The following is a 23,596-nucleotide window of genomic DNA, read 5'->3' as shown; positions in this document are numbered from 1 at the left end:
CTCTTGCATCCACATGGTAACCCACCACTCCGCATGCCTTATGTAGTAACGACTAATGCCTCCAGCATCAGTGACTTCGTCGCCTAGTTAGTCATGGAAGACCATTGACATCTACAAACACCACTTGCATCCAGTGGCAGATGCAGAAACAGATTTTATAGGAGTCACAAAAAAAATTCCATTGTATTTTATTTTTGAGTTGGAGGCACTTATATACACTTTATAGCATTTGTTAAAAGAAATTAAAAAGTTAGTTGGGGGCACGTGCCCCCGTACGTTATGCTCTCCGTCCGCCACTGCTTGCATCTTCAGATACATGGACCGGTGTATGTGGTTTCACCCATAGATTACCGAGTGTACGTGGTTAGGCTTACACTTACACCTATAGATTAGTGAGTTTACACCCAAGCAATATGAACTGCGTTTATGTCTGTAAAATTTAGAAATTGTAAGGGATCTATAATATATGTGAATTTATGTGTATAAAAATAGAAACAATTAGTAGTAACTAAACCTGACAGAAGTGGAAGGGGACCATAAATAGAAGGAATGGGAGAAAGATCAGACAAAGAACTGTATAGTAAATGTAGAGACGAGAAAAGGTACGAGTAATTAATTTCTTGGACCACATTTTGTTTTTCTTCTCTTACGTCTCTTGCTTTTCGATACGTTACAGATTACAGCTCAGTATCCTGTACCATTCAAACTCATCTTCGTATCAATTTTACCCCCTTGAAAATAAAGTAAAAAATCGAATTCCTGGTTATGTGCATTCTCATATGTTTATCCTCAAAGATTATGTTTATCTAAGAAATAATTGATGTGTCTAGGTCACGTTCGAGCTTCCGTTTTGGCAGGAGGCAGGAGCTTACTCGCAATGTCCTTGTTTAGAAACTAACCAAAACACAATACTTCTACGAATTTACACCATGTGAAACCCTGATCCTCAATTATTCCAATGCCACGTGCAGATTATTACTTACCAGTTTGACTGATAGCATGAAACTAACGACTCCATATTCATGGAGGTTAGTCTCCGTGAATATTTTTCATGTTACGGGATCTTCGATCCAATAATCTCAGATTCTGGATAGTATTATATATGAATATCTGAAACGGACTTCCACCATATGGATGATACTCTCACATCAAATAGTTAACTCCATATTTAGAGGTGGGTGCACTACGATTTTAGCATTTCTTGAATTTATACAATTTTATAAGTTAAATACAATGGAGAGGTCGCGAATAATAAATGATTTTGTTTGCTTGGTTGGTGCCTATCAAACGTAAGGCGGTGAATTTAGTAATTAGAAAAGCTAAGGATAAGTGATATTTAATACACACTAACATGCATGGGTCCAAAGTTATAAAATGACTAACATGGGAAACAACTAGGGTATATTGGCATAGTAAGCGTATTTTTCGTTGTTGTCAACTATCAAATGTTCATTAATATATATTTGAAATTAACGAGTTGATCGTATATTTATACGTTAAAAAACTAGTTGATCATAAAACTTCAATTAAGAGGAAACTCGACCTCCAACATAAAAGTTTTAGTTATTCTTTTTTTTTTAATATAAAATTGATATAACTAAAAAAAGTGAAGTGTTGACAAAAAAAAAAAGTGAAGTGATTCAAGTGAACTAAAACCATGGATATAATAAAAATAGTTATTAGCATAAAACTAGAATCATCCGTCATTTGTAACTCTACTAGTGACTTTCCACACGGGACTCAAAGTTGCAAGTTCGAGTTTCGATGCTTTGGGTTTTGGCTCGAAAAAATTCTACACTGTAACCAAAAATAATGGAGTACAAATTAAGAGTCTATTTAACTATAATATGTAATTAAGCTAGAAATGTTGGCCCTATGATCTTCTACATCAAATGTTTAGTTTATTCATCGACTATTTTCTTTGGGGTCAGATTCAAATTAAACTAATTTATCCTAAAATAGTTTATGCTACTTGGGGTTTGTCGGTTTATGAATTTAAACCAAACTAAAAAAACCAATTAATAAATCCTCAATAATGTTCCCTTTTACATTTGTCATCTAGATCTAACCAGTTTATCAGATACAAATACACCAAATCTTTTTGTTGTTTTTTTTTGCTAAAACATATTACACCAAATCTTCAAATGTGAAAAAAGTTGAACCCTACAAAAATAAAATTAAACTTTTGTTCTTAATCACAACGGCAATTTTTTGTAATGTAAATGGTCACTTAAAAACAAATGAAGTTAATTAGTGTTTTCATAAAACTAAAAATAGCTAGAAAGACACGTGGAATATTGGACTCTTATCTTAACATTTTACCCCCAAGAAGAAAAAAGAATAATGGAGCCAAAAAAAAAATTAAAATGAGAGAGTTTTTTTTTTTTGGGTGCATATGTTAAGAAAATGAGAGAGCTATTATAATTAAAGATCCGAAGAAGACGAGCTAAAGAGCCGGTACAGGTCAGAACTCTCACGTGCACTTGTGGGAACTCGACTCTCTTTTCTCTTTCTCTACAAACTCTACACACTCCTCTCTCATCTCTCACTCACAAACACGTAATCTCTCTCTCCATCTCTCAACAGACGCTAGCTAAAAGCTGAATCTCTACTTCATTACACGCAGAAGCAGAGGGAACCACAGAGAAGACTCATAGATTTTTGGTTTTCTTCTTCTTGCTTCCTTATCTTGTTGCAATGGTGGACCTCAAAGATCAAGACATGGGAGATGGGATGCAATGCACAACACATCCTTACACAAAGAACCCTGGTGGTATCTGTCCACTATGTCTCCAAGAAAAGCTCGGTAAGCTCGTCACTTCCTCTTTCCCTCTCCCTAAACCAAACCACCTCTCTGCTTCCTCTTCTTCTAAATCCTTCTCTCCTTCTTCCACCACCACCTCTCTTGCTCTGTCACTCTCATCTGGAAGAGACAGCAACAACAACAATAACAACAACAGCCTCCCGTTTCTTCTTGCCAAGAAGAAGAGTATGCTCGCAGCTGCTTCTTCATCCTCTTCCTCTTCTTCGGCTAGTCTTATCTACAAGAGAAGCAAATCTTCGGCTGCTGCTTACGGTGAGAGTTTAAACCGCAAGAAACGAAGTGGGTTCTGGTCGTTTCTTCATCTCTACTCTTCCAAACATCATATAGCCGCCGCCACAAAAAAAGTTAGCCATCCTTCGGTAAGAAACCAGACAACAGAGACATCTAACAAGGTTGTTGGTGGAGGCATTGATGTGATAAAGGAGGAAGAAGATGAGAGCTCTAGTAGTAACAAAGTTGTTGTAGAGACGCCAGCTAACGGTGTTGGTAGTGGTGCTGGTGGGTCGTCTTTAGAGAGGAAAGTGTTGAGATCTAGATCTGTGGGGTGTGGAAGCAGAAGCTTCTCTGGTGATTTCTTTGAGAGGATCTCTAACGGGTTTGGAGATTGCGCCTTGAAAAGGATTGAGTCACAAAGAGAACACTCAAAGGTTATTAGCAATGGTGGTGGTGGTGAAGCAGCTGATGCTATGAATGAAATGGTGAAATGTGGTGGTATCTTTGGTGGGTTTATGATTATGACATCATCATCATCATCAACTTCAGCATCATCAACGGTTGATCATCATCATCATAAGATGGGGAATAAAAGCGCATGGGGAAGGGCGTTTGCAAGTCCAATGAGAGCCAAGACTGTTCATAAAGGTGGTACTACTACAGAGTCATCAACTGATAAAAACACAACTCAAAACTTGGACTCAGTTTCTTCGTTGGTTACTATGAGAAGTTAAAAGAGATACATTATAAGAACTTTTATTTCATTCATGTGATTAGTTAGGCTGTTTATTTGTTCTTTGGTTTGATATTTTGAGTACAACTAGTAATGTAATGTCACACTATTTATCTTTTTCATTTCTATGTTTGGCCTATTGGCTAGATGTTGTTCATCATCAATGATTCATTATAAAAGCTTAAAACCTTTAGGAGAATTGAGCTTAGGATACTTGCTGTTTTGTGTTATAATTTTTATGATTACATTCTTATATTATTTCAATATGTCTAATTCTCCCAAAATTATGTTTGTGGTGTCGCTTAAACCAGATGTGTTGGTACATAATAATACTATTACAATAGTAACAAAAGCAGTCAACAGGTTTTAGGGTTTTTGAGTATTAAATGAGTGGAATCAAAAGGCACATGGCTTTGCACATGCATTATGATTCCAACAGTTCAATAGTTTTATCTTCTTATTTTGTTTTGGAGCCCCACAAATTTTAAGTAAGACATGCAACACAACAAGAAGTCAACAGCATCTACAACACTATCATTAACATGGTTAGATCACCAACCAGCTAATCTAATATATAAGAACTCAAATTTAATGCAAGCCAACATATTGAGTTTGCTGTCCCGACCAAAAACCACAAGTTTGTAACACAGCACAGTGTTATGATAACATTAATAAATTCAGATGATATAATATGTGGAAGCGATGGTCGGGACAAGTACATCAAAAGGGGTCCCTGAGGTGAAAATAAAGACGAACAATTCTGCAAAGAGACAGAAGGCAAAATAAAAAAGAGCCTGCCTTCTGACGTAACCATATTCATATTATAAATCATTGTGATCTATTATTATATTTTATAATTCTTCTTCTTCTTTTTTTGCGTGGGGACCCAACTTTGGACTTGTCATATGTATATTCCAAAAATCTGCGAAGATAGATACTTCAGACGTGACCATGTGAATACGATCAGTTTTCCGTTGTGAAATATTTGTGAAGCATCTTTTACATCAAAATGTAGTAGCTGGCCCATTGAGATCTTAAAAAACTTTACTGATTCCATTGTTGTTATCTTATAGTTGTTTTAATTTCTTTTGTTACTAGAAAGTAAAAATGTTATTGCACTGTTGATCGATGCATGAACTTAATTAGTATCAGCCAGTGCAGTGCTTGGTGTGTGTAGAAATGATTATTTCTTTTTGCTTTTCAGCTAAGTGTCAAGCGTGTCTTTTGTGTTGAAGTTGAGGCATTATTAGATTCTGGTGCCATGCTGGTGCTTGTTGCCTTGTTCGTCTAACTATCACGTAACTTCTAAACATTTGACATATATATACATATATATCTAATTTATTTGGTTGTATATATAGGTTGGAATGGATCAATGTACTGCCGAACATGTACGAGCCCCTTATAATGGAAAAATCCATACTTGATGCACATATCCGTGAGTAAAGAGTGACTTCTTCAAGGTAGTAAGCTATAGGGTTTTATCGCTTTATCTTGTAAAAGTTTTATGCTATTTAAATTTGAAAGCCTTTAGTTAAAAAAAAATGATCATAGATACTTTAAACGTCAATATTAATTTACACATTAGTGAAATGGACGACTCAACTACACTCTTATACACACTATTATAGCATGGCTATGTAATACATGTTCAAGTATCACAATAAGCTTATTCATTTCGGTCTATTATATTCCTGTGTCAAAAGTGACTCAAAACCCATATTCCTCTATTACTACTCATTTTTGAAAATGGATATTATTATTGTAAAGAACGTAAAAAGGGCCCTGGTGCCACGTAAGGGCCCAGTATGGAATGCTTTGTACATAACCTTGTACTTGTTCCTTGTTGGGTTGTAGAGGACCGAGATGCGGTTCGACCGGTTTTCAAACACGGCCTATAATTTTGAAAAAGGAAAAGGCTCTCTAGTCTTACTGTCGACATTCCAACTGTAAAACAAAAAAGAAAAAGACACTCTAACAACAGTCACTCTCAACACTAATGTACCAAGATCGTCAAGGCGTCGTAGGCGGTGGCGGATCTACCCCACACGGTATCATACTCGCCGTCGTCGTTGCATTGGTAGTCTTCGTTCCCTTCTTCCTCGGAGACGGAGGAGAAGCCATCACAGACGGGATCTCAGAGCTTCTCTGTCCAGTGGGACTCCTCTTGCTCCCCATCATCCTCCTCCTCACCATCCAGTTCCTCTCCTCTGAACGCGGTTCCTTCGTATCCGCCATTTTCTCTACCGGAGAGCCCGAGTCCATTCACCGTGTTAGCGGATCTCCAGTAGGCGTCGCGCTGTTCCTAGTCCTGATCTTGTTCTTACTCTACAACCGCTTCTCCATCTTTGGTGGAGGTGATGACTCCGACGACTGATGCGACGTCGTTTTCCCAGATCTAGTTTTTTTTTTCTTTATTCTATTTTTTTTTTTATCTTTTCGTTTTATTTGACGGTTGTGTAGTCAAAGGTTTGATGTAATGCAGTGAAACAGTAAATAAAATTTTCACTGTTATCCCTCCTCATCAGAGTTAACACAACCACATTGTTACTAACTTTACTATGTACATGAAAACCTTACAAAACTAATCTCTTACAAAGATCACTTTAAGCTTGCAGTTGCAGAATCTCCTTCGCTGTCCTAACCCGACAGTATTGCATTTGTTACTGTCGGAAGCGTGCAAACAGCTTTAACATTCAGCAGTCAAAAGTGAATTTTATAAGAATAGAAATCTCTTTTCCGTAGTCTTGTTACACTGTCATATAATAGAGCATGAGTTTGATTTTCTTTTTATGATACTATCCCAAGGTTGAAAGCCTAATTATTGTGTATATTACTTTGGATTATCTGCAGGTTTAGCTAGAGGATAAAAATGTAAACTAAAGCAAGAATGTTTTATGTTTACGTAGGCGTTTGATGCTATCAATGTAAAACAAAATCATGTAGGTAAATATCATAGATAACTTGATTAGTTGTGGAAAAAAAACACAAAGGTGCAAACACTGTTGTTACATGGAACCGTAGCCAAACTCATAAGGAACCTACAAACATGAATCCACAAGTCCAAAGATGAATGAGATTCAATGATCTATAAGCATTATAGCTGGGTGGTACTCGCGTTCTGTGCCGGTTCTTGTAATAACTCTTCTTCAAAATCATCGCTCTGTATCTGTATGTCCTGCTCGTAGTATATACACATATTGGTACACATAAAAAGAAAGCAAACATAACTATTCTAGCTGCTGAATGCATTTTTTTTAACCTGTGGGTTTAGCTGCGGTTGTGGTGGTAATGGTGGCTCTTGTGCAGCAGGGTATGCTTGTGGCTGAGACATTCTATAGTAAGGTTCCTTCAGATCGAATTTGCCTGTCGATGATTGGAGGATTCCTCCTTGACTTGCACCAGGACCCCACATTTTAGCTGTTTAAAATCCAAAAGTTTTGTTAAAAATCCTGATAATACTTTTGAATGACAAAAAAAACATAGGAAGAGTAAGCTGGACCTGATAGAGTTAGATCAATGGTGTAACTCTGAGCACTGTGAGCTACCAAATGAAGTCTACCAGTGATCTCTTGACCTGCCATCACATAAATGGGTTGTGCCAGAACACATCTGATCTGGTACCAATGCGTTGTAGGCGCACCAGGAGCAGTTGTGAGCCATCTTTGTACCGTGCTGTTGGAAAAAGAATAAAACCATGAGTTGTAGGTACACTTTGAAAACGACATGGCTTAACCAAAAAAAAAAAAAAGAAGCAAAAGTACCTCCCGTCGAAGAGAACGTCGAACCAGCAGGCAAGTCCGTGCACTCGGGTGCATACGGAAGAAGTAAACTTCAATGGGATATCGATCTCATAAAAATCTTCTTCCTGTGAAAATAAATTGAGACTGAAAGTTACTTACTCAGTTCCTTGACGTTAGAGAAACCCAAAGAACGGTTCTAAGTAGCGTATACCTTCATCTGAGTGAAATCTATCGCATGAAACGTAGGGGGAGCAACCAGTAACCTCGGATCAAATGCATCAACCACGGGCTGTACAATCCGCAGATATGACTCATCAATATTTTGGTTATGATAGTTAGAGAATAACCTAATACAATGAACCGGTTACAAACTAGTATTTTGCTGGTGTGAAAACACATGTACCTGAGAAAAATAACCTTGGTGTGCTGATCCAAACAGAGGTGTCAAATCAACTCCATAATAGTTCTGTTGTTGCCAAAACAAAGCCTGCATAGAGTAAGAAACAATATATGTAAATGTAACAGAGAGCAATCTCCAACATATAGTCTTAGAACATATAGTGGCATTCCTTACCTTATTTGCCATTTCAATAAATAAAAACTCATCCGAGAAAGGTGCCATGTGAATCCTACAATGATAAAACAACAAGAGAATCAAAATACATAATAATAATAATAGACATAAAGAATAGCCTCTCAGAGGTTGACTTTACCTTCCAACAGTGGGAAACATTTTGCCATTCGGAGACATGAAACGATCCCTAGCAATTACATACGATTCCAACATTCTCTCATTGACCAATAAGGTGCCTGATATAAATTACAAGGCATGTCAAAACACTTTGCCCACATATAAGAAAGTGGCACATTCTAAACTCTGCGCTGAAACACTTACCCATTGGTTCAGAGATTAAAATATCCGCTTTCTCAGGCAACTCAATATCCTCGACCTTTCCCTTGATGACCTGCCAGGTTCAACAACATCAGAAAAAAATGCATATAGCACAGCAAAATAAAAGTAATCAGAAGTCTTACTGTGATTCGATCAGCAAACAAGGGGTTACCAGCGATCAGCTTACGTGCATATTCAGCCATTTCTGATGCTTCTACAGCATACACATGCTTGGCACCAGCCTAATTCATAAAAAGTAAAAAAGGTATTAGACATGTATGAAAGAGACAGAAGCAAAAATACACAAAAGTCATTAAACAAGTAATCTTAATGCATACCTGGGCAGCAAACATAGACAAAATGCCACTCCCAGCACCCACATCGACCACAACACGACCAGCAAAATCTGAACGGTTCTCCATCACCGCAGCGTAATATGTACCTGAAGACATGAATGAGGTGCTAAGAAGACAGATGATATTTCTTCTGATGAATTTACATCCTCTACAAGAGAAGTGGACCAGTTCCGAGGCAACCAAATACATACAATCCCATATAATTTTACCTGTCCTGACATAATCTTGAAGCATGTTTTGCTGATGTAGGAGTTGTCCATAGTAATGGAAATACATTTTGGCAGAGGACGCCTCAATCTTATCGTCAAACTTGCTTTTACTAGCTGAAACTGTGGATGATCCTACAAACAAAAGAATGAGAAGAACAATCAATGAGTATGCACAAATAGAAAACTGGTTCTTCAGAGTCTAAGACGCACCATGAACAAGAGCATCCTTTCTCCACTCCTCAAATGAATCACAAAACTCTTTGCTATCCTTCTCACTTCCAAACTTTATATTAACTCCTTTCGAGAATGATCTCTGTTCCAAACGCAACAAAATGAACACATTACTGATTACATAATCAAGTATAAATATAGTAAAGTAAGTAACTTTTACGAACCTCCTCCTCTGAGTTATCATCAGATACACATATGAACTGAACTGTCCCCAACTTGAATAACTGTGAAACAAAACACCATACGATCAAATTGCATATTGGGTCTTCTACACCAAAATTCAAATAAGTGTTTCACCTGAGCTGAAGCGAGATCAAAAGTGAAACAATGGGTCGAGTCCGATTGGAGAAACCGGAGCTCCGTGACGCCGTCAACGCACGAGAACGTAGCTACGGCGGGAGAGGACGGCGAAGCGGAAGGGGAGGAGGAGAGATCAGTGACGGAATCTAGAGAGAACTCTAGCTGCTCGAGCTTTTTCAAAGGAGAGGACTCCATTACGTGAAGCGCTGCTGAATGTGGAGATGTGTCTGTGTATGTGTAACAAGGAAAGGTGAGAGCTTTAGGGTTTTTGGTGCGGAGAGCTTCTTCCGAGAGCTCGAGAGTGGGAGAGAGAGATAGAGCCGCCAAAGAGAGTGATGAAACGGTGGCGTTTTATGAAGTCTTGCAATTTAAACCGGAATCAATTTTACCGGAAGCTTTTTAGACCGTACTATCTCGCAATTTAAACCGGAACCTCTTGCGATTACCTTCACCATTTAATCCATTTAATCTTACAAATTAACTTTCAGCATTTAAAACGTATCAATCATAGTCATTTGAAATTCTTATTTTTTATAAATAAAAATTAATACCATCTAATATTTAGAAAGTTTTACGTTTTAATATTAAAATAAATATAATTTCTGGCACCAAAAGTCTAGAACAAAGAAACATCAGCTTGATACATTTTTAGTCGTGAATGCTACACATGTTCTTTGGGGTTCTCACAAACTACAGATGTTGAATCAAAGAACAAAAAACATCGAAGTGTGAGCTCCCGTGACATGTGAACTCTATATGGTTCAAATGTGAGTGTCATAGATTGACAAGTTCTGCGAAACCAAAATGAAAAAAAAGTTCACTAGGTTTATTTCTTATTTTAGAATCGCTGGTAATCAAAGTTGTTCAATTTGAGTATAACCACTACTTTTCTGAATAAATATTACTTCTCAAAAATACATTAACATATTTTAGTATCCGTACAATATTTATATTGAGTACTGACGTGGAAATGTAACAGATTTACTTTAGCAATTAAATTTTTCACATAGCTTCAACTCCAAAGTTTTCTTTTTTGAGAAATGCTTCAAATACAAAATTTGCTATATAAACTTAATCAGAAAACTAGATTTTTCACCCGCACATCCGTGCGGGTAGATTTTCATTTTATAAATATATAACAGATACCATCGCAAAACTTTCAAAGATATAATTTACATTTTAGCGTTATATATTGTTTAAATCTATAATGTTATTGGTTATGTTTCTTATCCGATATTATTAATGTATAATGATTTGTTTTATACATTTTACTTTATTATTAATTGTTATTATATATTAATATATTTTCGAGTTTGGTAAAATAAATTCATAGTATGAAATAAAAAAAATTGAGAATCTCTTTCATTTTTTTTCTAATTTTTACAAACTGAATACAATACATTTTAAAATTTATTTAGTTATACTATAAAACTGATATTTTCTTAGCATAATTTATATTTCTATGTTATTTATTTTAGTATATTGTGGGATTTTATAAGTAAATATATTATAATAATACTATATTATTAATTATGAAATCAATCGTTGCATTAATTTAAAAATATTTTAAAATTTTATTAAGATTTTGTTAGATTTTTTCCAACATATTTTGTTATAAGTAAAAATAAAATTTAAATTTACAGTTAAAATTTATTTATTAATATCTATATAATTTATAATATTTTTTAGAAATGTTATGTATTAAATAGATTAACTTAAATAATCAAATAGATGTAATTGATGAAATAGACCTAGTATGAATTTTTATGGTATTTCTTTTAATAAAGAAGATATAGAATATAATTATAAAATTTGAAAAATAGCAAACACTTTTATTTTATTTTGTTTTATAATAAAATCTTATTTAAATTAATGTATAATGGTATATATTATTAATTACAAAATTAATCAATGGTATTAATTTAAATAAAATATTTTAAATTTTTAGAAAGATTTTGTTAGATTTTTTCTGAACATTTTGTTATAACTAAAAATAAAATTTAAATTTACAGTTAAAATTGATTTGTTATTAATATCTTTATATATTTAATATATTAATGTAAATAATTAAATAAATGTAATTAATGGAATGGATCTAATAAAGTTAGTATGACTTTTTATAGTAGATAAAAATGGTATTTCTCTTTTAATAGAGAAGATTTGTTACCGAAATTCTTTTTCCAAATGCCTGCATCTCTATTGAGCGTTCATTTTTTTTTTTAAAAGAAAAAGATATTATAAGTGAAAAGTTATATCTTTTTGGTTGGTGGGGGTGTTTCGTGCATGGTTCCTCTAGGATTCCAACTTGGCCAGCCTTCTATAAAGAGAGACCTTGTGTTTTGAACCCTAGACCATCAGAACTCACGTTCCTTCACATGCTTATATGCATCTTTAGATAAATACAAGCAATATACATCTATATCTCTAACGTATTATATTTTCCTCTCTATATAGGATTATAATGGGAGGTTCTTGGCGTTTCTTGTTTAGCTTCTTCGGCAGCTTCAAAGCATGGTGGAGGAGAAGGCAGCGATCAAACCAGGCAGGAACAGACGACGAGATGTATAGTGAAGATAGTGAAGGCAACTTCTATAACTGGTACGTCGTCGAACCGGCTATTAACCGGAAATCCACTGATTTCATCAGAAGGTTCCACGAGACTCGTGACTGATTCCATCACCTCTTTATTCTTCTTCTTCTTCTTCAGCTTCAGTTTCTTTAAACTTAGTACTTTGGAAGAAAATTTGTTCTTTTCTCGTAGTGTGTATGTGTGTTTCTATGTGATTCCAATAAATATAATCATAATTTGTTAAGTCTGTCGAGTTTGTTATGTGTTTGTTTTTTTCTCTATTTACATTATTATTGCATGTACTAATGATTATAAACGCTGGTTTGTATTTTAGCAAATATAATGGTTGAATCTATGATTTGTGGATAACAAATACAAAAAATATAAACCAAAACACTTCAAATTGCAGGTTACTTCCGCAAACATTTGTTGAATGTTTTTGAAGGATGATATCTCTTGACATCAGATACAAAATTCTATTTGAATCATTGTAAACAAATAATCTACTGGAATTAAACCACCTAGCTGATCGTTAAGGCGCCGTCGAATGAGTTTATAATTTTTACGTCCAATATACTATTCTCATGGAATGAATAAGATGTATCCTCAGAAGGAAGAAAAATTTATCCCTTCAGAACAATGTAGAAAGTAATTCACATGGGGCTTACGTAAAGCTGTCAGTGAAAGGATGGATTGAATCATTGTATGCGAGAAGATTAATATATCTTTCTTAATGTTATATTTACATGAATTTACTATGATTTTTGGTTAACAAATATCTTCACAAGACAAAGTTGAGGTGTCTCATCATACGTTGGCTAAATCATCTTTCCATTCTTATTATAAGACGATATGCACAAAATAATTGAAATGTTATTTAATTACACTAACTTTTGGAAAAGAAAACGAATACATGTTAGAAAGGAAGAGCTTTTGTAGGCACGAATCGCTATAAAAGCAATGAGAATCAGTCAAAAGAACGATATGTTTATAAGAGAAGAAGAAGGAAGATAGCTGTATCACTCATACATGTGCCTCCTTTGCCTTTGTATTTTTCGTCCCAAGCTCTAAGCCACCTTTAAAGCACTGCTTTGGGGTTAAGTATCCACTTTCTATATATAGGCTTAGGCCCTTTGTTAGCTTTCTGAATTCTTACTTTGGAAGCTTCTCACATTTCTTATTTTGTGTGATATTTTGGGACATGTCTTAGTCTCTTTTACTTTACATTTTCTCTTCGTTTTGTGATAATATACTGATTATTTTATCAAGGCAAAATTTGTACACGTATACGCTCAAGCACATGATTCTTTCCAATTGTATATACAAGCATACATAGTTTGTGTTGGTGATAATCGAATATGAATTGCAAGTATCAATGTCCGCTTGCATGATGTGCATCCAAACACTTCAAATGTCTACTTCCCAATGCGGTTTATTTTTCTCTGATTTAAGCAAATGAAATTTAATTAGACTTTCGAGGTGTTTGAATGCACATCATGCTAGCGGACATTCAAGTCTGAAATGGTAGTACAAGCACATACCATTGCCAAACACTGTTTGAGAGACTTCCCAGTTTTAGACTTTACTTGCTGTTTCTGTATATTTCCACTTGCTTTAGTACTTTACAAAATGTTTTGTAGAATTTGATAGGTGGACGATATTTTAGATGCGTAAAAATATCGAAAACAAATCCAAGCCGTTGGTTTGTTTTGTCAGATGAACGATATTAGATCACTGAGATAGTGATCATCGTTTATTTTCTAAAATAACGAAATACCACTCGCACGTTGCCAACTCACATTGTCTATGATTGGTTCATACTTCATAGTGTACGTTTGTTCAACCAATAACTTAAATTGTTCCTCTTGGTTGTAAGGATTTAATATTTTTTTAAATATCAACACATGATTTGATAAATATTATGAAAATACATGCACATTTAAGCGATAAACTAGATTTCCACCCGCACAACCGTGTGGGTATATATTTTCATATTTATATATATAGATATTTGTTTTACATAATTATTATATATTTTTAATGTTACTCACATATTTAAATGTTTGTATAATTATGCCAAATATAATAATTTTAAAGTTTTCATACTGTAAATTAAAATCATCACATATATATGTTGCTTATTATATATTTGTCTTATTGAATTTGCGTTTGATTACTAAATTAAATTTTTTAATGCATGAAACAACATATATGAAAATAATTTTATATTTAATTTATTATAATCATGATCCGTAATTCAAATCGCTAGATTTTTTTAGTAATTTTTTAATGTTTATTTATTCTATATAATAAATTACTGTATATTAAAAAGTTTAAGATAAGTTAAAATTTTATACATGTATTATATAGTTTACTAATATTAACCCGTTCTACCAACATATTATATTTTTAGCATAAATATTTTATATTTATGAAAATAAAATATGTTAATTTATCAATTTAAAATAATTTGATCATATTTTCTTCAATATAACATTTTTATTTTAAAATGATAGATTTTATTATAAAATTGATAAAATAGGATATAATTTTATTCTTTTAGTAACATTTCATTACTAATTACAAAATTAGTTGAAAATATTTATATTCAATTTATGACAATTAAGATCTTATTATAATCTTTTTCAAGAGATTTTGTTAGAATTTTAATTTATTTTTAAAAAATTAAAAGATATAAAAGATATTATGATTAAAGTAGTTAAAAATATTATGTATATTAGCATTAGTGATATACATTTAATATAAAATTTAAATGAGGGTCCAAATAAAAATATCACTCATCAAAAAATCATGATTTTTATTTTATTAGAAAACAAATTTGAAAAACTTAAAATAAAAATAAATATTTATTTCTAACAAAATCTTTAAAAATTATTAGTAAATGTATTTGTGAAATTAATTAATTTCATTTTATTTAAATTTTCGTTTATAAACCAAAACTATATTCAATTTTAATTTCTAATTATATTTTATGATAATTTAAATTAAAACTAACTAATTTTTGAAAGTAAATTTAAAAAGATTCTAAGGATATTTTAAAAAGATTTTGTTAGAAGATTTTAAATATATTCATTTGTATTTCAAATAAAATGATAAAGGTATTAAAATATATAATAATGAACTTATGTAAAATATGATATTTTCTAGGAATGATCCAAACTAAAAGAATCACACATGAAAAGAAGTCATGACTTCTGTTTTAATATATAAGATATTACTACTTTATTTGACTTAATCAAAAATAAATACATGTCAGTCTTAACTTGAAAGAATATATGAAATTCAATATACTCACAACATGAGTGACTCGATTAATTGAACTTATATCTAATTCATATATTTAACTACAATAAGAATATATATAATTTAATAATAATATTTATTTATTTTATAAATATAAGTTTAGGATGACTCAAAATATATTAATAAATTAAAATAAAATATTAACCAATTGTTACAATTTAGTTACTAAAATTTATATATATGCATGAGACTTTAGAGTATTATCATTATATTAATTTATGTAATTTAGAATCATACACTTTTGTTTATTTTTTATTTCATTCTAAGCATAATATATTTTAAGTTATACATAATCTTTCTACCTTAGAAGGTTTTGATGGATTGTTGGGGGCGAGGAATGTTAGGGCCAGTCTTTCTCCTCTTCATGCGGAGATGGAAGCGCTCCTTTGGGCTATGGAATGTATGAGGAATTTACGTCAGTTTGAGGTTACGTTTGCAACGGACTGCTCTCAATTGGTGAAGATGGTTTCGGAACCTGAGGAGTGGCCAACATTTGCAAATTATTTGGAAGATGTGAAGACCCTGAAAGAGATGTTCACCCGATCAGAGATCATCTATATACCAAGGACGCAAAATACAATGGCGGATAGACTAGCACGCAGTGTTAGACAGCAGCCGTCTTTTGTCGTTCACATGGATGCAGATCACCCAGTTTGGTTTACAGAGTCAGTTTGAGTCTGTAAAAGTTGATGACAAAAAAAAAAAAAAAAAATACATAATCTTTCTAAAATACATTTCCATATATAAAACAACAACCAACCTAAATGCAAATAATAAAATTAATCAAAACTTTAAGACAATTCTCCCAAAGAGCATTTTTTAAGTTTTGTCACAAAAATAACCCTCAAAAATAAAAAGACAAAAATAGCCCTTTTTATTTTCAAAATTTTAATATTTATTTTTTATTTTAAAATTTTTTTAACCCATCCCCGAAACCCAACTTCTTAACTCTAAAACTAAGTCTTGGATTAGTTAACCCTATAGGGTATAAATGCATATTTTACCCTTTAATAAAATCTCTTTTGGTCATTTTCCTTCTTAGATGTCTATTTTGTGAAAATAAACTAAAAACTGTTATTTAAGGGAATTTCTCAAACTTTAATATATTTAGAATATAAAACATTATAGTTGAATTCAGAGAAATAGATGCAATTCAATATGCCCAAATGATAACTAAATCGACTGTGAAAACAACAATACCGACTAGATATAACATATCAAAAATCATGTCTAATTAAAATAATATAATATTATTAATATAAATTATACATATGAATTATAAATTAAATTAAAAATAAAAGTAAATATTAATCAATTATTATATTATATTTATTGTATATATATTTATACCCGTGCTCATCGGAAAAATCACCTAGTCTAAAGTATGTTCTAATTAATGTTCATGTAGTTTTCTAATTCTACTCTATAAAAGTGTGGTTTTGGAATTTAATACCTTAGAGGCTAAGATGGTCCTAGTTCAAGTAAAGGAGCAAGAACCGAATCCCATAGTACATCAAGTACAAAAAAGCTCATATTTGTATAGTTATTTTCTTTTCAGTGGACATATTTTTAATTTTCTAGTTCAAACTCCACTTTTTATGTTCGTCCGTCAAATTTCTCTGGAAAGGAGCCACCCTACTACTATCCACACACAAAAAAAAAAAAATTAAAGAAGAGAAACTACAAGACCTAGTTAGCTTTCATAATTTATTACGTATAGTAACCCTCTACCATTATGCTTAGAAGGAACGTTATGATTTTAATAAGTATGAATTTTAATGCAACTTGCTTTTGCCCAACAATAATACGATTCTAAGCAATTGTAAGGTTTATGAATAAGATTAATTAGAAGCTGACTTTTGGTTTTGTAAATGAAAATAAAATCGTTTGGCCAATAAGTAAATATAGCAACATAAGGGCGAGAAGATAAAATTGATTGATCCAGCTTCTCTTACTCATGCATTCTTGAGTCTCCTTTGTGATCAGTCCAACTTCCTATGCTGCGTCTTCTCTTCATGATCAAAACCGTTTTCTTGTGGTGTGTTTTCAGATTTTTCTTCACGGCCTGTCTCGATTTGGAGTGTAACATTGATCGCAGAACAAAACTGATTTGTCACACCTGCACCCTGCTTGGTGTTTTCATCTTCTCCACTCACGATATTTCCCTCTTCATTCTTAACATCTTGCTTGATGCCATTGTCTTGTCCATTGATCTCTCCTTCTTGATCCTTAACATCTTGCTTGATGCCATTGTTTTGTCCATTGATCTCTCCTTCTTGATCCTTAACATCTAGCTTGATGCTATTGTCTTGTCCACTAATCTCTCCATCCTGATCCTTTCCATTTTGCTGATCGACACCACTGTCTGTTTCTGTATCGACCTCTTCATTGTTGTCATTGCGCACAACATCTGGAGTGGAGACAGCTTCTTGATTGGTATCAGCAGGGAGCTCTTCAAATCTTGGTTCTGTAGGCGGCTGAGACATACCGGGAGGTCGTAAACTGTGGGTCTGATGCCAGTTCTGCACAAATACCAGTAAAATATTCAAAATGTTAATTAAACAAAACCAATGAAACAAAATAAAAACACACTAGTGTGGAGCATAAGTACTAACCATGTTGGAGGAGCAAGGATGGTGTGGAATTTGAAAATATGCTCCACGATATGAATCCCTAAAGAATATCCATAAAACTTTATTTGTTATTCGTTACAATCAAAACAAGATGTTTTAGCTCTAGTTTCAAGCAAATCTATATGTAGAATTTTACCAGTAGACTTGAGGAAACTGTGGATTTGTACAAAATTGCGGATATTGTTGCCAGGCCACCTGATTAAACCAACCTGCAATTTTAGGGTTTATAAAGATTATTAAGAAGCTGTTTGTGGAAAGTTATAATTGCGTAACAAAATAAATCATATTAAACCCTTTTCTCAAAAAAAAAAAGTGAAAATTTTAAGATCAAACTCAAACCGTTCTGGTATTGATGCCATGCCATCTGATTAAACGGACCTACATTTTAGGGGTTTATAAATATTTAATTAGAAGCTGCTTGTGGAAATATTTGTTGCATACCAAAATTAAATATACTAAAACCCTTTGCTAATTAAAAGAAAAACAAAATAAAATATATTTAAGTAAGAGATTAAACCGTGTTGATATTGATGCGATGGTCCAGCCTGTTGCAGTAAACCTACAATTTTAAGGTCACGAATAAAGATTAAGCAGGGAAATCTTAAAAAGATAACTATAAAATAACCTGTGATAATCAAAAAAAAAAATTAGAGACTAAACCAGTTTGGTTAGGGTTATTCTTTGCATTAACGTAAGCCAGATTGATGTTGGTTCTTCTTCCCTCAATATCCGGATACGGAGGTCGACAAGCTCTAGTTGCAGCTGCAACATCCCTAAAAGTAACCTGAACAACTCAAACCCGTAACAAAATTCAGAAAAAAAAATCCAATCGATTTGTAATAGATTAACACATAATGGTGGAACCAGGAAACTATGAAGCCCAGTCATAAAATAACACATGATAAGAAGAAAGCCCAATTATAAAACAAACACGAGATTCTGGACAATCCTTTGGTTAACCTAAAAGCCCAATCGTGAAACAAACAGCAAGGATGGTTTTGTATTTACACACAGCAATTCAAATAAACGTAACAAATATGAAGCTGCAATTTACAAGAATTAAACAATTGAAGAAAAAAAATCTCTTCGAGCTTGTCACAGTTCACAAGTTTATTTATGATAATAATAACAACTCGCACGAATCAAAACGAATAGTTTTTTGTTATACATATCAAGCAGTTATCTCCACAAATCACAAGAACACAAAGATTATACAATAATGAAAAGAAGATACTTACAAAACCATAGCCTTTTGATTTCAAGTTACCATCAGGGAGAGTCTCGCTGACAACATTAGCTTCAAGAACCTCTCCACAGTTTTCTTGGAAGAAACTTCTCAAAACATCTGTTGTTACGCTCCAAGCTAAACCTCCAACGAAGATCTTCTTGTATCGTTTATCATCATCACCATTGTTATTGTTTGGCTGAGACATAGCTAGAGCTCTTCGAGACCAATGATCGCACAAAGCTGGAGAGATAAATCGAACGCTGAGTCTTAGGGCTTTTGGAAAGAATGTGGCACATATCTCTTATATATATATAAGTAAATGGAAACTAGTTTCTTAGTGGAAAAAGGAGAAACGGGAAAAAAAAAAGGAAAATAGAGAAAAAAGATTTTTTTCCATATTTATCTTTTAATTTAAAGTAAAATAAAGATAATTATTATCATCAAACAGAGTCTATCCTTATCTCTCCGTTTCCAAGAGAGACTGAAGAAGATATTTTGTGAGATGTTGGCGAGAGCTCCACCTCCGTCAGTTACTTTTCCGGCGAGGAGTAAAGTTTGTAATCGGAGAGAGATTGTGCGGCTGTTTCGTTACGGCGGAGGAACGAGAGCCGGATTCACTCGTTCATGCTCGAATGAGGTCGTTAGCGACTCCACCGATGATGGATTCATCGTAATCAAAGCTGAACACCACGAGAAGGAGCTCTATCCTCCGCCTCCGTCCGATTTAGCCTCCTCGATTCCGTCAGGTACTTAGTTTTCGCTTGATTGGAATTGTGGAATGTTAGTATTAGGAATCGCGTTTGCTTCTCTGTGTTGATATGCCTTTGGTGGTTGATAATGTGGTAGAATCTTCGAGAAGAGATGGTTCGCGTTCGAGAGGAGTAACCGCGAGCTTCGGAAGGCTAAAGGCGCAGAAAGTGAAAGCTCTTGTTGGTAAGGTAACGCAGAAGAAGCAGCAAGTGAGTCGTAATGAGGAAGAAGAAGACGAGGATGATGATGTTTTTGAGGATGAAGAGTTTGGTGGATCATCAATTCTTGATTTGATGAGGAAGAAGTTGGCTATGAAGGACCTACCTAGTTCAGGAAAATCTTCAGAGGTGAAAAGATTCAGCAGAGTGCAGGAATCTAGAGAGCAGAGAGATAGAGATAGATCTCAGACTAATGAGAGAGATTCAAACGGTTATGCTGCTAACTCCAGGGGTAGAGGAGATAGGCCTTCGCTTGCGAAAGATTTAGATACATTCAAGGGGCGTGACAGAGCTGTTGGTGAGGTTTCAAAGTTTAGTGATAACGAAAGAGCAGGATCGAGGAGTTCATATTCAAAAGACTCTGCTGCTAACTCTAGGGGTAGAGAAGATAGGCGTTTTGTTAACAAAGAGTCAGATACATATCAGAGACGTGATAGAGCTACTACGGATGAGTTTTCAGATTCTCGGTATTTCAATGATAATGAGAGAGGAGGATCATATTCTTCATATTCAAGAGCTTCCGCTGGTAACTCCAGGGGGTGGGGTGATAGGCGTTCTGTTGTGTACGCAAGAGATATTGAGGATTGGAGAGAGAGAGGGAATAGAACCAAAGCTACTAGGGAGACCGGGTTCTTTAGCCGCAAAAGTTTTGCAGAGGTTGGATGCAGTGAGGATATGACGAAGGCCTTAAAGGAGAATAATTTTGATCGACCGGCTCATATTCAGGTGTAGGATTTGTTTTTTTCTTTCTTTCAATATCTAGGTGCATGTGTATGTACAACTCTCGTCTGACCACGTGTGTTTATAATGATGCAGGCTCTGGCTTTTGCGCCAGTTGTTGATGGAAAGAGTTGTATCATAGCTGACCAAAGTGGTTCAGGCAAGACACTGGCATATCTTGTTCCTGTTATTCAGCGTCTCAGGGAAGAGGAACTCCAAGGACTGAGCAAGTCGTCTTCTGGTTGTCCTCGTGTGATTGTTCTGGTACCAACCGCAGAGTTGGCTTCCCAGGTTGGTTTCTTCATATATGAATGCTCTTACTAGGTTGCTTATTTTGTATCCGAATATTTTTTTAGAAGAAACCATCGTATGAAATCCTTGGCAGGTTCTTGCCAACTGTAGATTAATCTCAAAGTCTGGGGTCCCGTTCCGTTCCATGGTAGTGACTGGTGGTTTCAAACAACGAACCCAGCTCGAAAATTTAGAGCAAGGTGTGGACGTTTTGATTGCAACACCAGGGCGTTTCACGTACCTTATGAATGAAGGAATGTTGGGGCTGTCAAATTTGAGATGGTATTATAAATCTTTCAAGGATACAAACGTTTGCTATTTTTGTGTGAGGAACTTTGAAAATTAACGGGGCACAATCTTGCTAACGTATCTTGCAGTGCCATATTAGATGAGGTGGATATACTCTTTGGCGACGAGGAGTTTGAGTCAGCCCTGCAGAATCTGATCAGTTCTTCCCCTGTGACTGCGCAATATCTGTTTGTTACGGCAACCCTGCCCCTTGAGATATACAACAAACTTGTTGAAGTTTTCCCTGATTGTGAAGTTGTAATGGGACCTCGCGTGCACCGTGTTAGCAATTCCCTCGAAGAGGTTGGTATTAACATAAGTATATATAATGGAAACAACAATATAGCTTAATTTTCTTTAGTAAAACTTGGTTGCTGCGTAGTCTTCTTTTGATCGTCTCTGAAACGATGAGTTGGATTGTGCAGGTTCTAGTTGACTGCAGTGGAGATGATAATGCAGAGAAAACTCCTGAAACTGCTTTTCAGAACAAGAAAGCTGCTCTACTTCAGATTATCGAGGAGAACCCTGTTGCCAAGACTATCATCTTTTGCAATAAGGTCCCTCACTGGCTCTTGCCCGCACTTAAACCATTTTGAAAAAAATCATTCTCATGTTTGAAAGCTGTACCCTATGCATTTTCCAGATTGAGACATGTAGGAAAGTTGAGAACATATTCAAGCGGCTTGATAGAAACGAAAGGCAGCTGCACGTGCTACCGTTTCACGCAGCACTCGCACAAGGTGCAAGGCTTACAAACATGGAAGAGTTCACCTCATCTCATCCCGAAAATCATTCACTGTTTCTGGTCTGCACGGATAGGTACTTCGTTAATCGTTTCTTGTGATGCTATACGTTGTTGCCTGAACATTGAAAGATACTAAAGTTTTGTTTCCTCTTTGCAATAACATTGGCAGAGCTTCTCGTGGGATAGATTTCTCCGGTGTTGATCACGTGGTGCTGTTTGATTTTCCGCGTGACCCGAGTGAATACGTAAGACGTGTTGGAAGAACAGCGAGAGGGGCTAGAGGAGAAGGAAAGGCTTTCGTCTTTGTGGTGGGGAAACAAGTAACGTTGGCACGGAGGATCATTGAAAGGAACCAGAAGGGTCATCCGGTTCATGATGTCCCAAACGCTTACGAGTTCACAACCTGAACTTTAGGTGAACTCTTCGTGGTATCCTTCCCCTTATTGCAATCTCTCTGTGTTGAGAGAAACAAGAAAGGTCTTTCGGTTCATGATGTCCCAGATGCTTACTGACAAGAACGTACTAATTACGATACAACTGGCGTCTAGTAATTCCTTTTTGATGTAATGTTTGTAAGCATTCTAATGGGCACCTATTGGGCCGTTTTGGCCTTAAGTTACAATTTTTCTGTATTACATACTATATTCCAAAATTCAGGAAAAAGTGCCAGGCATGCAGGATTTGAAAAGTTTCATCTTTCCCTAAGAACATTTATGCATGGAGGATCATTCGAAATAACATAGCACCATTACAATCTAATCTTAACCCTAAATTTGAATTAAAAAAATTACAGCATCTTAGTAGTGTTCTAATAGTGAATTATAGATATGCATCAGATCATGTAAAGTGATTTTTCTTTTTCAAAAAGTCATGTAAAGTGATTGGCGCGCATTGTGTGACGGGTTGCGTTTAGTAGGTTGAAAATTTTAAGTTCAAAAGAGCACAGATGAGGTTCGACCTACTCTGTGCCCAAAAGAAAAAAGGTTCGACCTATCTTTTGGAACGATGAGGTTGGTTGCTTTGACTGATTGTTTTGTTCAGAGTTCAAGATAGAAACTTTATTTTCATTTTGTATTCACATATCCCTTACAGCTATTTTCATTTTAGAACTATTTATTTTTTCACTATTTTCATTTTACAGCTATTTTCATTTTATATCCCTAAGGCCTATGGCTTGTATTTTTTGTATTCTCATGCTTTGAATAGAAGAATTTCGTCAAAAAAAAAAAAACTATCTATTTTTTCCTTTAGCTTGTTTTTTTATTTGCATCATTCACTAACATATCATGAAGGTAAAGAGGTTTGAAATCTTTATTGTCTTCGTTTTTC

General features: G+C 34.4%; 5 protein-coding genes across 6 annotated transcripts; 3 read left to right on the top strand and 2 right to left on the bottom strand.

The window, feature by feature from the left end:
• Window positions 1-318: 318 nt before the first annotated feature.
• LOC103870716 lies at window positions 319-3,927 on the top strand. Its single transcript, XM_009148875.3, has one exon. The coding sequence runs from the start codon at window positions 2,698-2,700 to the stop codon at window positions 3,769-3,771; it is 1,074 nt and encodes a 357-aa protein (XP_009147123.1). The 5' UTR covers window positions 319-2,697; the 3' UTR covers window positions 3,772-3,927.
• Window positions 3,928-4,207: 280 nt separating this feature from the next.
• LOC103870715 lies at window positions 4,208-6,374 on the top strand. The gene has a single exon (XM_033292363.1). It carries the CDS (start codon window positions 5,770-5,772, stop codon window positions 6,145-6,147), a length of 378 nt encoding a protein of 125 aa, XP_033148254.1. The 5' UTR covers window positions 4,208-5,769; the 3' UTR covers window positions 6,148-6,374.
• A 324-nt stretch (window positions 6,375-6,698) lies between these two features.
• On the bottom strand, window positions 6,699-9,843 carry LOC103870714 (probable histone-arginine methyltransferase 1.3). Its single transcript, XM_009148873.3, has 15 exons — window positions 9,499-9,843; window positions 9,366-9,425; window positions 9,181-9,283; window positions 8,971-9,102; window positions 8,744-8,847; window positions 8,549-8,647; window positions 8,409-8,478; window positions 8,227-8,323; window positions 8,088-8,142; window positions 7,917-8,000; window positions 7,725-7,802; window positions 7,535-7,638; window positions 7,273-7,445; window positions 7,033-7,190; window positions 6,699-6,948 (listed from the first exon to the last, which is right to left on the bottom strand). The coding sequence occupies exons 1-15, from the start codon at window positions 9,694-9,696 to the stop codon at window positions 6,868-6,870; spliced, it is 1,596 nt and encodes a 531-aa protein (XP_009147121.1). The 5' UTR covers window positions 9,697-9,843; the 3' UTR covers window positions 6,699-6,867.
• Window positions 9,844-16,448: 6,605 nt separating this feature from the next.
• On the bottom strand, window positions 16,449-19,520 carry LOC103870713 (RNA-binding protein 38-like). Of its 2 annotated transcripts, XM_009148871.3 has the most exons (7): window positions 19,266-19,520; window positions 18,688-18,811; window positions 18,545-18,586; window positions 18,367-18,405; window positions 18,164-18,236; window positions 18,010-18,067; window positions 16,449-17,916 (listed from the first exon to the last, which is right to left on the bottom strand). In XM_009148871.3, exons 1-7 carry the CDS (start codon window positions 19,458-19,460, stop codon window positions 17,377-17,379), a joined length of 1,071 nt encoding a protein of 356 aa, XP_009147119.1. In that variant the 5' UTR covers window positions 19,461-19,520; the 3' UTR covers window positions 16,449-17,376. The 2 variants fall into 2 exon arrangements, with proteins under 2 accessions (XP_009147119.1, XP_009147120.1); XM_009148872.3 differs by lacking the exon at window positions 18,367-18,405.
• Window positions 19,521-19,700: 180 nt separating this feature from the next.
• On the top strand, window positions 19,701-22,955 carry LOC103870712 (DEAD-box ATP-dependent RNA helicase 50). The gene is made up of 8 exons (XM_009148870.3): window positions 19,701-20,001; window positions 20,102-20,949; window positions 21,040-21,234; window positions 21,329-21,516; window positions 21,612-21,825; window positions 21,948-22,079; window positions 22,166-22,341; window positions 22,437-22,955. The coding sequence occupies exons 1-8, from the start codon at window positions 19,758-19,760 to the stop codon at window positions 22,672-22,674; spliced, it is 2,235 nt and encodes a 744-aa protein (XP_009147118.1). The 5' UTR covers window positions 19,701-19,757; the 3' UTR covers window positions 22,675-22,955.
• The last annotated feature ends 641 nt before the right edge of the window (window positions 22,956-23,596 follow it).

This window comes from Brassica rapa, chromosome A05, assembly GCF_000309985.2.
Source record: "Brassica rapa cultivar Chiifu-401-42 chromosome A05, CAAS_Brap_v3.01, whole genome shotgun sequence".
NCBI classification, from domain to species: Eukaryota; Viridiplantae; Streptophyta; class Magnoliopsida; order Brassicales; family Brassicaceae; genus Brassica; species Brassica rapa.
This window is presented reverse-complemented; position numbering and strand designations above follow the sequence as displayed.